A 13,792-nucleotide genomic window follows, 5' to 3' on the forward strand; every position below is an offset into this window, starting at 1 on the left:
GTGTTACAGTCGATGGCTAGCTAGCTTCCATCTCCTCTCAAAGAGACAATGTGTTGGGTTTCTAATAGAGCTTAGCATCCCATCCCACACACTCCTGTTTCTGTGGTGTTTTGTAAAGGCTTAGTGATGTATTACAGCCCCTTAAGGCACCATCCACCAATTGACTCATCCTATCCATTCATTCACAACATGGCAGTAGAGTAGAGTAGGCCCACTGGAGTGTAGCCTTATAATACAACTACCCAGGCAGACCTCTCCCTTGCCCAGTCTCTCTTCAGCAAAAGAGATGATTTTCCTCTTCATTTCCTCTCCTCTTGTTTATTTACCCTTAACTTGGGAACAAATACATTATTTTCCCCTAGCCTGGGGCAGCCGGCTTCTCATTAGAAGAAGAAGCTCTCTGCAGTGGAAAGAGATGCAAATGACTTAGCCACCTCTCTTATCACTGCTTCTCTGAGGGGAAGAGGGGAGGATTAGAGCTGATAGATAGCTAAACACTGCCCCCCACCTGTAACTTTCAGAACTGGTCTTCATTTGAAAACAACACCACCACTGACATGGAAAAGGCTAATTGCAGGGATGGAAGGACAGCTAGAATGGTTTGGATGAGAGGGGTGGATGGTGCGAGATGAATGTGGGTTATATTAGGGAAGGGTAGAAGTCAAGGTGTGCCACCTCCTGCAGTTCATCAGACATGATAAACCGCTGTTCTGGTCGTCTGTCTGACACGCTCTGTCGCTCCGAACGCATCTCCCTCTCAATCTCCTGCAGACGCTTCTCCACACGAGACGACACCTGGGGGAGAAAGTCACTGTAGGTTACAGCACTAAGCGTTCTAAGATCACCTCTAGAGTGGAGCACCTAACGTTGGAGTAAACGTTTTTACAGTTATGTATTTAATGTGAATTCATGTATTTACAGTGATGCTATTACATGCATATTTTAGTCATTTAGCAGATGCTCTTATCCAGAGCGACTTACAGTAGTGAGTGCCTACATTTTCATGCTTTTTCATACTGTTATGTTACTGTTATGTTCCTAACTGACCGAGTCCTGTCTCTGTGAAGTCGTCAGGTGCTCGGACAGATTCTCCAAGGCTCGTCTGGTGTCAATGTCAGACCTTAGAAACAGGGAAACAGGAATTAATGAATTAATGAATGGTACATTTTGGACAATACAGGGCCTCTACCTGTTCCTCCTGAGGATTTCTCTGTCCATGTCGTCCCCCAATCTCAGCTGGTCACTGCGCAGGTCTCTGAATGACTGGTGCAGGACGTGGACCTAAGCAGGAAGAGGAAAAAGAGAACACTTGCACTACTTAAAACGTCCACAAGGGCTGCATAATACTGTTATAGCACTGTCATAGGCTGATACTAACAGATTCAACTGTTACTGAGAAACCTTTAGGGCACAAAAACAATACAATGCGCCCTCTGCTGGTTCTGGTCTCTAACTGCATTACAACGGTGAGCGTTGAAGTGGCGATACTGAAGATGCAGAGCTTTGACAGATAAGGTGGTCTCAGGACTTACATCCCCGTCTGGCAGGCTGGAGTCTCTGAAGCGGACTGTAGCTGATCTAGACCTCCTTCTCGCTCCTCCTTCTCCGGCCGACTCAGATCTCCCATAGTCCTTCAAGGGAGACGTGGGGTAGAAGCGCTGGCCCTCTACAAACGTACACAATAAACTGTGGGCTATATAACTATTTTATAACTGTATAACTGCACATAATTATTTTTTCAAAATAAAACAGTTATAATAAGTCACGTTTCTAAATTAATTCCACCTGCCCCCTGGTGTTTTGACCTTGACTATCTGTCTGTCAGTTATTGTTTTACTTAGTGTTGGCCAATTGAGACACAGCAGCATAGGTCTCACATCTAGACATCATACATAGCATATATCACCTGAGCCATAGCCAGCTTCCAGGTCGCTGGTGTGCAGGGTGGAGGCTGAGGCACTCCGGACCCCTGAGGAACTATGCAGCCTCTGGTTCTGCAGCTGAGCGATAGACTCCTCCAGATTATCCCTCAACTAGAGAGGGGGAGGGAGGAAAAGAAGGGGGAGATGGAGAGACAGATGTACTAGAGAACTTCTGACAATGCGTTGACTGAGTTTTACAGCACACAACCTTCATGCATAAAATGAGACGTGGGCAATTTAAACTAAACAGTTGCAGACAGTACATTTTTGATGATGTTTTACTTACTGTTGCCATAGCTTCCGCCTGGTCATCTGTGTGCTCTCTGTATTGCCCCAGCATCCGGTCCACTTTGTTCAAATTCCTATTAGTGTCCTGGAATGAGAAAATAGCCATTAGTGCTGGCTGTAATGGTTTTCGGAGTGACAATTCGTATGCTAAATATTGGAAAGGTTTTGATTGGTTTCAACCTGCATGCACAGTTCTTGACTGTCATTAGCAGGGAAGAGAAAGGAGACTAGCCTACCTGTAAAGTACTCGCCAAGGTGTTAATTTTTTCTGAAATGGCTGGAGCATCAGGACCTGTTCTGTGACTGTCCCGTCGCGGTCTAGAGCTGGCATTCCGCCGCCGAGACCTCAGCCCCCTCGTCCGGTCGAAGGTGTCTGACTCGCTGGAGGATTCCATTGTTTTGGTCAGGGGTAGCCTTTAAAATGTTTTTAAAAACTTTACTGCTGATATTACTAATCGCTGATTAGCAATTTAACTAATCAGATTAGCTAGCTAGCAAACTGGAAAATATAACGTTAGCTAGTTGCATCTCTTCTTTATGACAGCTCTTGTTTTCTATTCAAACTCAGTTAGCTGTACATTTTTGTATAACTAGCTATGAGTTTGGAAGCTAGCTAGCCAACCTGATGACTGTTAGTAAATCAGATAGAAAACTGGCTAGCTAACGTTAATATAACTGGGCTAACTATGGCTAGTTTAGCTAGCTAAACCAGACTAGCTAAGCCATTTTTTAAAAACAGGTTTTATCTGGAACCATCGGTAGCTAGCTAACTCAACTAAACACACTCTCAACATATTAGCCACACTTACCAGCATGAATTAGCTACAAAGAAACCGTTAACAAGTCACTTTAGCAAGTGACAACTGAAGAGGGACAAGCCAGTTTCTCTCTGCTATGGCAACTTGAACTGGCCGCCAAGAACAGGAAGACAACAAGAGTAGAACAGTTTCAAATTACGTCGGGAGTTGTAGTTTTAAAAGTTACCTCGGTGACGGAATTATGTGTGAATCACATTCTTGAGAACTACATTGTCCGAAACTTGTTCTGGGGAGATGCATATTGCGCCACTGCGACCGCCTTTCAGATTACAGCGCAACCCGTCTAGTTAGTAGGATGCTACTGATATAAGTAAGAAGATAAGAAAGATAAGAAGATTAGACTTTGTTTGTTTATTTTATGTAGGCTAGCCTATGCCTGTTATCTATAGCCTGTTATCTATAGCCTCGACTAATTCGTGCCCCCGCACATTGACTCTGAACCGGTACACCCTGCATATAGCCCCGCTATTGTAATTTTACTGCGGCTCTTAAATTATTTGTTACTTTTATTTCTCATTCTTATTTTTAGTAGCTATTTATTTATTTATTTATTTTTTAACTGCATTGTTGGTTAGGGCTTGTATGTAAGCATTTCACTGTAAGGTCTACCTGCACCTGTTGTATTCGGCGCGTGTGACAAATAACATTTGATTTGAAAATTATAATGATTATAACTTATTGACAATTAATAATTATAATAGGTTAGCAGCTCAATTAATGAGTAGGCTAAGAATATACTGAACATTAAAACACATCATGATTTTAATGTGGTGTTTTTAGGTTATTTAGATGCTTGATGATATGAAATTGCATTTCTAGGAAGGATAGCCTAAATACTTTATAACATAGCCAACGGACCATGAGGTAAAGAAAATCCAATATATTAAATTCCCCTACTTAACACAAGAGTGTCTCAGAAGTCTTCTGTAGACCCACTCCATAAGAAGCAAGACTAAATCCACACCTCAGAGAGAGTATCCCCAAGCGTCTCCTCTCACCGCTCTCTCACACGACACCGAGAGTCAGTGGCCAATAAGAAAACTGTCAGTATAATTGAACTGGGACGAGTCGAGTTCATGTGTTGAAATTTATGACAAACAAAGTAACGTGCTTAAACTTCAGTTTGCAGTGGGCTTCAGGTGAGAAGGTTTTCGTCAGTGCCTGAAGTGCTTTCAAATTACTTTTTATATTTTTTTTAAAGAGATGACTGAAAACGACCGACACCGCTTGCAGGTGATAACATGTGCGCTGTTTACCCTCGTCACGTTACCGATCAACACCTTGGGGGACACCGACTCCTGCCCCACTGTTTGCGAATGCTCAGAGTGGAAGACTTACACTATCTCTTGCTTTGACATTGATGTCATTCCCACATTTCCTACAAGCACAGAGACAATGTAAGTATCTGTTTGTATAGGCTTATTAGCTTTGATGTCTCAGTGATATTGAGCTGTGTGTGTGAAAAAGTTAAAAAATATACAGGGTTGAAGATAAAACTATGATTTTGAGATGTATTCAGAAATTAAACTTCAGAAAAAAATACCCAAAATGGCCAAAAGTATGTGGACACACTTTCGAATTAGTGGATTTGGCAATTTTAGCCACACCCGTTGCTGACAGGTGTATAAAATTGCGCACACAGACATGCAATCTCCATAGACATACATTGGCAGTAAAATGGCCTTACTGAAGAGCTCCGTGACTTTCAATGTGGCACTGTCATAGGATGCTAACAAGTCAGTTCGTCAAATGTCTGCCCTGCTAAAGCTGCCCTGGTCAACTGTAAGTGCTGTTATTGTGAAATGGAAACTTCTAGGAGCAACAACGGCTCTGAAGCGTGGAGTGGTAGGCCACACAAGCTCACAGAACGGGACCGCCGAGTGTGTACAAATCGTCTGTCCTCGGTCGCAACAATCACTACCGAGTTCCAAACTGCATCTGGAAGCAACGTCAGCACAATAACTGTTTGTCGGTAGCTTTGGTAGCTCCATGGCCGAGCAGCCTAACATCACCATATGCAATGCCAAGCGTTGGCTGGAGTGGTGTAAAGCCATTGGACTCTGGAGCAGTGGAAACGCGTTCTCTGGAGTGATGAATAACGCTTCACCATCTGGCAGTACAATGGACAAATCTGGGTTTGGCGGATGCAAGGAGAACACTATTATAGTGCCAACTGTAAAGTTTGGTGGAGGAGGAACAATGGTCTGGGGCTGTTTTTCATGGTTCGAGCTAGGCCCCTTAGTTCCAGTGAAGGGAAATCTTAATGCTACAGCATACAATGTAATTTTAGACAATTCTGTTCTTCCAACTTTGTGGCAACAGTTTGGGGAAGGCCCTTTCCTGTTTCAGCATGACAATATATATATTTTTTTATTTAACCTTTTTCTATTTAACTAGGCAAGTCAGTTAAAAACAAATTCTTATTTACAATGACGGCCTAGGAACAGTGGCTTAACTGCCTTGTTTAGGGGCAGAACGACAGATTTTTACCTTGTCAGCTCGGGGATTCGATCTAGCAACCTTTCAGTTACTGGCCCAATGCTCTAACACTAGGCTACCTGCACAATGCCACTGTGCACAAAGCGAGTTCCGTACAGAAATGGTTAATCGAGATTGGTGTGGAAGAACTTGACTGGCCTGCACAGAGCCCTGACCTCAACCTCATCGAACACCTTTGGGATGAATTGGAAAGCCGACGCCGACTGCCCGACCTCACTAATGCTCTTGTGGCTGAATGGAAGCAAGTCCCCACAGCAATGTTCCAACATCTAGTGGAAAGCCTTCCCAGAAGAGTGGAGGCTGTTATTGCAGCAAAGGGGGGACCAATTCCATATTAATGCCCATGATTTTGGAATAAGATGTTCGATGAGCAGGTGTTCACATACTTTTGTACATGTAGTGTATATTGGCACAGAGATGATCAAACACTAGATCGTCTAAATTACTTAATTGGCTATTATTTTCAAGAGATAGATTTTAGTCAGTAAACATTTACAGTTTTATAAAACAGAATCCTTGGCACACTCAGCGATGCAAGGCAAACATTTCTCTTTAATGAGTTCATACCATAACGAATCTTGTCTGAGAGAACATAGAACCAGTTTATCAGACAGCCTGTCCATGGAGCTTTGAGGGTGTTTGGGTCATATCTGCAATGTGTCTGTCCTCACTTGCAGTAAAGGGAAATATGCCTACATATGTGCTTATGAGAACAGGAAAGGTAAAGAAATGACCAGTAAAAAATGTTATTGAAACAAAGACATGTATTGAAAGACATTATGCAGTTTTTTTGTTATTGGTATAACTATATATTCAAACACAATTCAACATGTGCAAGGACAAAATCATAATTGATTAAACAAGTGAACAAATCAGTTTCTCTGAATCAGCGTTATAAAAAGAGATCAGTTTTTCCTAAACATTTCAATAACTTTTTAGTGCTCGGGTTTGTCATTGTGTATTGGCTGCAGAGAGAAGAGAGGATATTGGCTTTGATATTAATATCTCTATTAAAGTCTAGGCCTATTCTGCCCCTAAATCCTTAACATATTATTCCTTTATCTGCACATGTCAGAGCAAACACATCCTAAACGCTGTGACACTGAAAGACTATCCAGGCTCTGTAGGCTTTGCTAGGGACTCTGGGTAAAGAGTCAGGATTTGGTGATCTTTGGGTTGCAGCTTAAATGGGACCCTATTCCCTAAAGTACACTACTTTTGACCATAGGGCTCTGGCCAACAGTAGTGCACTATATAGGGAAAAGGGTGACATTTCGGACACAGCTCTGGTCCTGTCTTGAGTGAGAACAGCAGGGCAGACAAAAAGGCCATGTCCACTTCACAGGATAATGATCGTCATGATAACTTTATTTGTAAAGCACCGTTGTCTGGAGACGCACTCATGAGTATCAGATGTCACAAAGCGGAGGGAGAGATCTTTGGTGGGCTTTTGTGCAAAAGCGACCATTTAATTCTTTACTCTTTCTTATCCTTCTGGTGACTGGGGCATCTGGTGTGTCAGCCCCCAGACATAGGGAGGCATCAGGGAAGGCAGGGCAAGGGTTTGTGGGGCATGGTGAGCCTACAGCCCTCCTCTGGCTGTGCAGGTTTAGGTTAAACAATACGTGTGATAATCTACATTCTGCTCCAGTTTGTTTTACTGGTATGCTCAGAAAACATTCCTCTGTTACCCATTCTTCAACCGTCCCCCTCCTCACCCAGCCGCCATCTCATGGTCTACCAAGGACACCCATCACATGAAATTATGCTCTAATCAGTGCCCCAATTCAGACGCCCCCGCGACGCCACTGCATTCTTCACCCTCGCATAGTTTGCTCAATGCCCTCCAGGAAACAAAAGACAAAAAAATATCTCCCAAAATAGTCCAAAAAAGCCCAGCCCAAAATAGCCATTTGGCAACCTGCGTGTAAGACAGGGATGTTCTGATAGTTTAGACATGAAGATGTTGTACTGTACACACTGACAGGGGCACATTGTTGGAGCTGAACCCGTTGTGTTAGTGCTGCTGGGACTAGGCCCCTGTCTCTTTTGTGTTAACACCGTGGCTAGGTGTGTCTCTCTCTCTCAATTTCAATTTAAGCGGCTTTATTGACATGGGAAACATATTTACATTGCCAAAGCAAGTGAACTAGATAATGAACAGTAAACATAACATTCCAAAAGAATAGAGCCATTTCAAATGTCATATTATGTCTATATACAGTGTTGTAACTGTGTAAATAATTAAAGTACAGAAGTCTCTCTGTAGTACTGCTGGTTACTGACGAGAGGTTGACTTATCAGCACATTGCTAATTGTTTTTTGTAGTGCACGCTAATAAAAAGTGTGTACTGTATCTTTGTGAGTGCACGTGTGTGTGTCACAGGGGTAAGACGGAGTATTCTATTCAGGTTGTGTGTGTGTGTGTGTGTGTGTGTGTGTGTGGGGGGGGCGGGGGGGTATTTTTGCAGGTCTTGTCCATGCGTTGAAGAGTTAGATAAGAGGTAGAGGTACGGTGGAAAGGAAAGCAGAGACACTCTTTAACAGTCTGTGTAGCGTGACTGCTAGCTCTCCCACACCAGACGCTGGGCCTGCTCGATGCACTCAAATACAATATTTACTTTTCACAGCACATTTCTCAAACACCCAGAGAGAGAGAGTGCCATTTGAGAATAATTAGGGAGAACACATTTTTTTCAAGAGAGGGGAAAAACCCACAATAACTCTCTTCAGTCTCCTAACACTGGAATTCTTGGATTCATTCTAGAATGACAATTTTATTTAGATCCAGGTATCCGTTGTCTATAAATCCCACATAGATTGTAATTAGGGGTGAGATTGACTAATTTAGCTCTTAAGAATCGATTCCCAAATGATTTTTAAAGTAGTCACTGTGGGTCTAAAGGGTTGGGAAAAAATTGAAGTATAGAAGTATGATTAATTATAGGAAATTACCATGACTAATAATTCTAAACACTGAACTGTTAGAATGAATTAATGACTTCAAACTGTGAACTATTTTAATTTGATAATCTGTTAATTAAGGTTTAAGAAAACAAACAGTCACAAAAGCAATATTCATAGTCTTTTCATTACTTTCTGCTCAAAATGCAGTTACAGAACAACGAACAGAAGAGGAAAAACACTGAGCCCAGGCACTGCATAACCTAACACTTGATAGAACACTTGAAGACAGTGATAGTGGTAGAGTACAGATTGAAGGTTTAGCCTAGGCCTACACCAATGGCGGTCAGTGCCGTTTTAAGATGAGGGAGGGCAATTTTTTTATTCTTCTCATGAGCATGGATTTATTTATCTTATTGTAATGGGTGCGTGTTGGTGGCAGAGAAGTCAGGTGCAGGAGAAGGAACTTGGTGCAAACGGAGTCGTTTAATAAGAACTCATAACAACTCCAAAACCAAACAAATACAATAATAATAATAAAATGGGTACAAAACCCGTCGCGCAACAACACATACTAGCACAAACATACAATTAAACAATCTCCGACAAGGACATGACGGGAACCGGAGGGTTAAATACACAACATGTAATTGATGGGATTGGAACCAGGTGTGAAGGAAGACAAGACAAAACCAATGGAAAATGAAAAATGGATCAGTGATGACTAGAAGGTCGGTGACGTCGACCGCCGAACACCGCTCGAACAAGGAGAGGGGCCGACTTCAGCGGAAGTCGTGACACCTATAGCATATTGGATGACTGTCATTCATATTCCATTCAAGTTCAAAGTAACATCGATAGGTTTAGGCTACTATATGATACTGAAATTTTCCCTATACCCACCATGAGGTTGCTACAACCTAGCCTATGAATGAAGGTTTACAATGTAGGTGCACACAGGTCGAGAAACATTTGAGGTGACAGACAGTGACACATTCAATACCGCCTTGTACACTCTTGCCTGCATCTACCTGATCTAGGATGTAATCATTAGTCACACAGTTGCAAACGAGTTTCTACGGGACAAATTCAGGTACTGTATGTTTATCCCTGTTTCGTTCCATTTGCTTCTGTTTTAAGAAGCATTTTTCAACAGAATCGGCGGAATGAATACCCCCCTGATCACACGTGAACTCACTTCACTTTCATAGCAGCCACGTTGTATTCCTTCTCGCATCTATGCGCTCTCCCCTTCTCACCTTCTCCCTTCATTTGTGGACTTCAGTGCACAACACATTACCTGTATGTGAACAGGCGAAAAAACCTTTCCAAGCGAAGCCATATCTTAACCGCTACACACAGCCTACATCGTTGTCCCCATATTAGCGAAAGTAACATCATAGTCAACATAGCTAATAGAACTAACAAGTTAGTAAACCCGCTACAATCATGCAGTAACGTTAGTGTATAGTTAGTACGCAGTTTAGCAGTTACACCGGCAAACCCCGGTGGCAATAAATTAGTAAAACCAAAAGCTTACCTTGACTTGGAAGAGTTCCAGTGTTGTGTTGGATATTCATAGCCAGCTAGCTAACATTGCATCCCTCTGTTTGAGTAGGCTAAACTTGCTAGCTGCATTTGCTAGCTAATTCAATTACTCTTTTGCTTCTCCTTAATCTTTGAAGAAATTGTTTTTCTCTCTCTTTGAGACAAATACTCACCACGTTTTGAGCACTACAGTGCTAGCTAGCTGCGGCTTATGCTTTCAGTACTAGATTTATTCTCTGATCCTTTGATTGGGTGGACAACATGTCAGTTCATGCTGCAAGAGCTCTGATAGGTTGGAGGACGTCCTCCGGAAGTTGTCATAATTACTGCGTAGGTCTATGGAAGGGGATGAGAATCATGAGCCTCCTAGGTTTTGTTTTGAAGTCAATGTACCCAGTGGAGGGAGGAAGCTAGCTGTTCTCTGGCTACACCATGGTGCTACCCTACAGAGTGCTGTTGAGGCTACTGTACACCTTCATTGCAATAACAGTGTGTTTTAATAAATTATTTGGAGATGTGAATATATTTAGTGTAGTTTTATCTAAAAAGGATAACTTAAATGTTTTACAATGTCTATTTTTATGAAATTCACTGAGGAGGATGTTCCTCCCGTTCCTCCTCTAAGGGGCCTCCACTGGCCTACACTTGGCACGATTAGTGAGTACAGTTTGTACACTGTTACGCTGTCACTTACTAAATCATTAAGGCCAATCATTAAGGCCATAAATAAGCCCAGTATTGCTCCATCATTCTACTTGAGAGAGAGAGATCTAGTAGTAAACAACCCCAGCCATGTTGTCAGCCCCTCTCTGTTCTGACAACATTATAAATTACGAGGGGTTTTCCTCTGTTGAATGACAAATTGAGGGAGTCATTTTCCCCTAAAGCCTGTAGGATGCTGATTGTCTGCCCTCTGTGGCCCTAGTGTAACACTGGGTTGATTTTATTATGGCGTGTGTGTAGTAGTAGTAGTAGTAGTAGTAGTAGTAGTAGTAGTAGTAGTAGTAGTAGTAGGTATCCAGTGAAATGGCTCAACACATTGTGATGGGAGTCTGCTCTGTGTATCTCTGTTTGTTTGACTTTGTCAAAGAGCTGCCGTGCTCTACGCTACCACTGACCAACCCCCTGACTAGCCGCCAGCTCTCGGCACTGAATTAGTCCATTGTTTCACCAAATTGTTCTGGCGTGCCAACCTCCCCGCCCCCTTGTCCCACCGTGCTCGTCTCGATACAATCTTTCCAAATTGGTAAAGATTGGTGTGAAAATAGTAAATGGGAGTAGAGAAGGGTAAAGAAAAAGTTAGATCAATGTCACACATGCTTAGCAGAGAAGTGCAGGTGTTCCGAGCAGACGCTTAGGCACATTGAAGTAGGTCTATGGAGTATACGGCTCCATTACCATCTGAGTCAGAAGTCTAAAGAGGATCTCCATTTTCGTTGGCTGAAATTATTTTTGGGGAAATGGTCTACTGAGCGAACGATTTATCCTAGTGAAGAGCATTTAAGTAGTGTTTCTTCTCCAGGCTTGACATTCAACTGATACTAGGGGCTCGATTTAATCCGTGGTGCTGAAGATCCACACTGTAGCACGATTGACATTTTTAAAGGTCCTTTCCGATTGAGCCGACATATGCAGCGTTTCCTATGAAGGCAGACATGGGAACATTGCCTTCAGATTTGTAGCGCACTATGGCGCTACAGGTTGAAACAAAACTTAGGTCCGATAGCTAGCTCAGCTACTGCCGCTGCGATTAACTACCGCAGCAACAACAACAAAATGTTTTTATGGAATGATATTCATAAACCACTAATAAACCACTTTTTAGTAATAAACCATTATAACCCAGTGTGTTTCCCCCCCAGCCACCAGGTCGTAGGTGTAAGCAGGGCCAGACGTTGTTTGGTTTGGCTGAGAGCTGACGGGTTAGGTCCAGGTCCACTCCTACATACTCAGACCCAACATTTTTGTTTTCCACTCATGTTCCTATGACAGGGTTTACACCATACACTTCAAAGAACCCTTTCATCCAGCCCTGCATTGCATGGAGAGAGAATCTAGTAACCAGAAACATACAGTCTATCTACCAATGTTGGTCTGGTGCCGACCCGTGTTAGCCGAGGCCGACTTCGCTGTAAGTTAAGGATCTTGTTTGATTCTATAACAAATGTGTAATACCGACAATTCTGAAATCAAAGCGATCGACAGGCTTTGGAGTGATCCCGAGCTTGTACCCTCACTTGCCCCCGTTCTTCGTCTCCAATCCATGTCTCTCTCTCTCTTTTCACTGTTGGGTCTACTTTTTAACTCCAAGATTAATCCATGTCTTCAGCACTCTTGCATTATGGTCTGCTTGATCAATTTCAATTGTTGTCTTCTCTGCTGCACGCCCAGTTTACAGGATACAAAGTGTATGATGAGTGTTTTCAGGGCATGCCTATAGATCCTGCAGACTGACTGAACAAGCACAAGGACAGGGTTGGGGTTAATTCCACAAATTCAATTCCCTCTCCCTGTAAATTCCATTTAATTCAATTCAAATTCCAGGTCAGTCTTTAAATTCAGAGATAATTCAATTGCTCTCAATTCCAATGTTAGGTAAATTCCAATGATTAATTTCCCAATTCAATATTATCCCCAACAATTCCACAAATTTGAATTAAATTCTTTCAGGATGATCATGTCACTGTTCAGACATTCTAGCTATACTTGAAACATAGAAATACAATTTAAAATGGTTTAAAACAAATCTTGCAGTACATTTTGATACTAAGTGTATACCAGATGGGGATACATTTTTAGGATGGGAAATTATAATACACACCATAATATATACGCAAACAAACACTTACACACATACTGTATAAACACACTCGCCTTGTCTGTACTCATGTTATAGCCAACTCTTGACTTTTGTATGTATTCATTATCTTTAACTGGTGACATGTTTGAAGTTTGCATGTTTCAGTAATAAATAAAATGGTTAAATAATTGTAAATTTTTGCTTGATTTCTTTTGTAATTTTTACTCATTCTGTTTTGCTGCATAACACACTTACATTATTTGTCTACCCATATGATGTGGATCACTGTCAGGTTATTAGATGTATATGGTTCAGTAACAACAGAACACCGTGGTTGTAATAACACTTTAAACAGGTAGTTTGTAAATGTGTAGAATGTGTATTGTTTTGGGTCCACACTGGTAAGAATAACCCAACACAATGTTGAAACACAGAACACTTCCCACCACTAGATCACATAACTAGACGTAAGCTGGACGTGATCTGAACGCTGCCAACAATGTAGTAGAAGAAAGTGAAAGCTGCAACAGGGACTCTAACCAGGGCTCATCTGTGGCAAAGTGAGCTCTAACGGCCATTGCCCAGAAAGCCTAGTATTCCTCTGGGCAGAGGCAGTAGCCCTACAATGCTGGCATATGTCTTGTTACAATAGCCTACTGTAAGTGATTGACACGAACGTAATAAACATGAAATGGCCTAGGAAGTGCCATAAGTGTAAGCCGCCAACATTATTCATTATTTTACATGAACCTGTTTAACTGCATTGATATGGCTTAATTGACCATTGTCCAGACTCGTTATATTTGCACATAGCATGCAGTTGCACCAGGGGAATTTAAACCAAACAGATTTTTTTTTGCTGTTTACCCATGTTTATTGATTAACTAATTTCCCATCATGAAAATGTATCCCCAATCAAAAACCTCCATCAATAACACAAAAAAAAGACAAATACTGTTTTTTTACTCCAATATGGCAACCCTCATAAAATACGACATGGCACCAGTATCTCA

The 13,792-nt window shown here is 41.9% G+C and overlaps 2 protein-coding genes across 3 annotated transcripts in view; one reads left to right on the plus strand and one right to left on the minus strand.

Moving 5' to 3' along the window:
* LOC106571677 (centrosomal protein of 128 kDa) overlaps window positions 1–3,152 on the minus strand; it is a 46,413-nt gene extending 43,261 nt beyond the window's left edge. The window contains exons 1-8 of one of the 2 annotated variants that reach the window (XM_014145016.2): window positions 3,020–3,152; window positions 2,447–2,624; window positions 2,209–2,295; window positions 1,907–2,033; window positions 1,533–1,666; window positions 1,190–1,281; window positions 1,048–1,120; window positions 676–795 (exon numbers count right to left, since the gene is read on the minus strand). In XM_014145016.2, the coding sequence (XP_014000491.2) occupies window positions 676–795; window positions 1,048–1,120; window positions 1,190–1,281; window positions 1,533–1,666; window positions 1,907–2,033; window positions 2,209–2,295; window positions 2,447–2,605 (792 nt within the window). In that variant the 5' untranslated portion in view covers window positions 2,606–2,624; window positions 3,020–3,152. The remainder of the gene's footprint in view (window positions 1–675; window positions 796–1,047; window positions 1,121–1,189; window positions 1,282–1,532; window positions 1,667–1,906; window positions 2,034–2,208; window positions 2,296–2,446; window positions 2,625–3,019) is intronic. The other variant, XM_014145017.2, reaches the window with a different exon arrangement.
* Window positions 3,153–4,013: 861 nt separating this feature from the next.
* The window catches only part of LOC100136382 (thyrotropin receptor), a 34,170-nt gene continuing 24,391 nt past the window's right edge, over window positions 4,014–13,792 (plus strand). Inside the window, exon 1 of the mRNA XM_014145015.2 lies at window positions 4,014–4,425. Within this exon, the coding sequence (XP_014000490.1) occupies window positions 4,232–4,425 (194 nt within the window). The 5' untranslated portion in view covers window positions 4,014–4,231. The remainder of the gene's footprint in view (window positions 4,426–13,792) is intronic.

Source organism: Salmo salar, chromosome ssa15 (genome assembly GCF_905237065.1).
Source record: "Salmo salar chromosome ssa15, Ssal_v3.1, whole genome shotgun sequence".
NCBI lineage: Eukaryota > Metazoa > Chordata > Actinopteri > Salmoniformes > Salmonidae > Salmo > Salmo salar.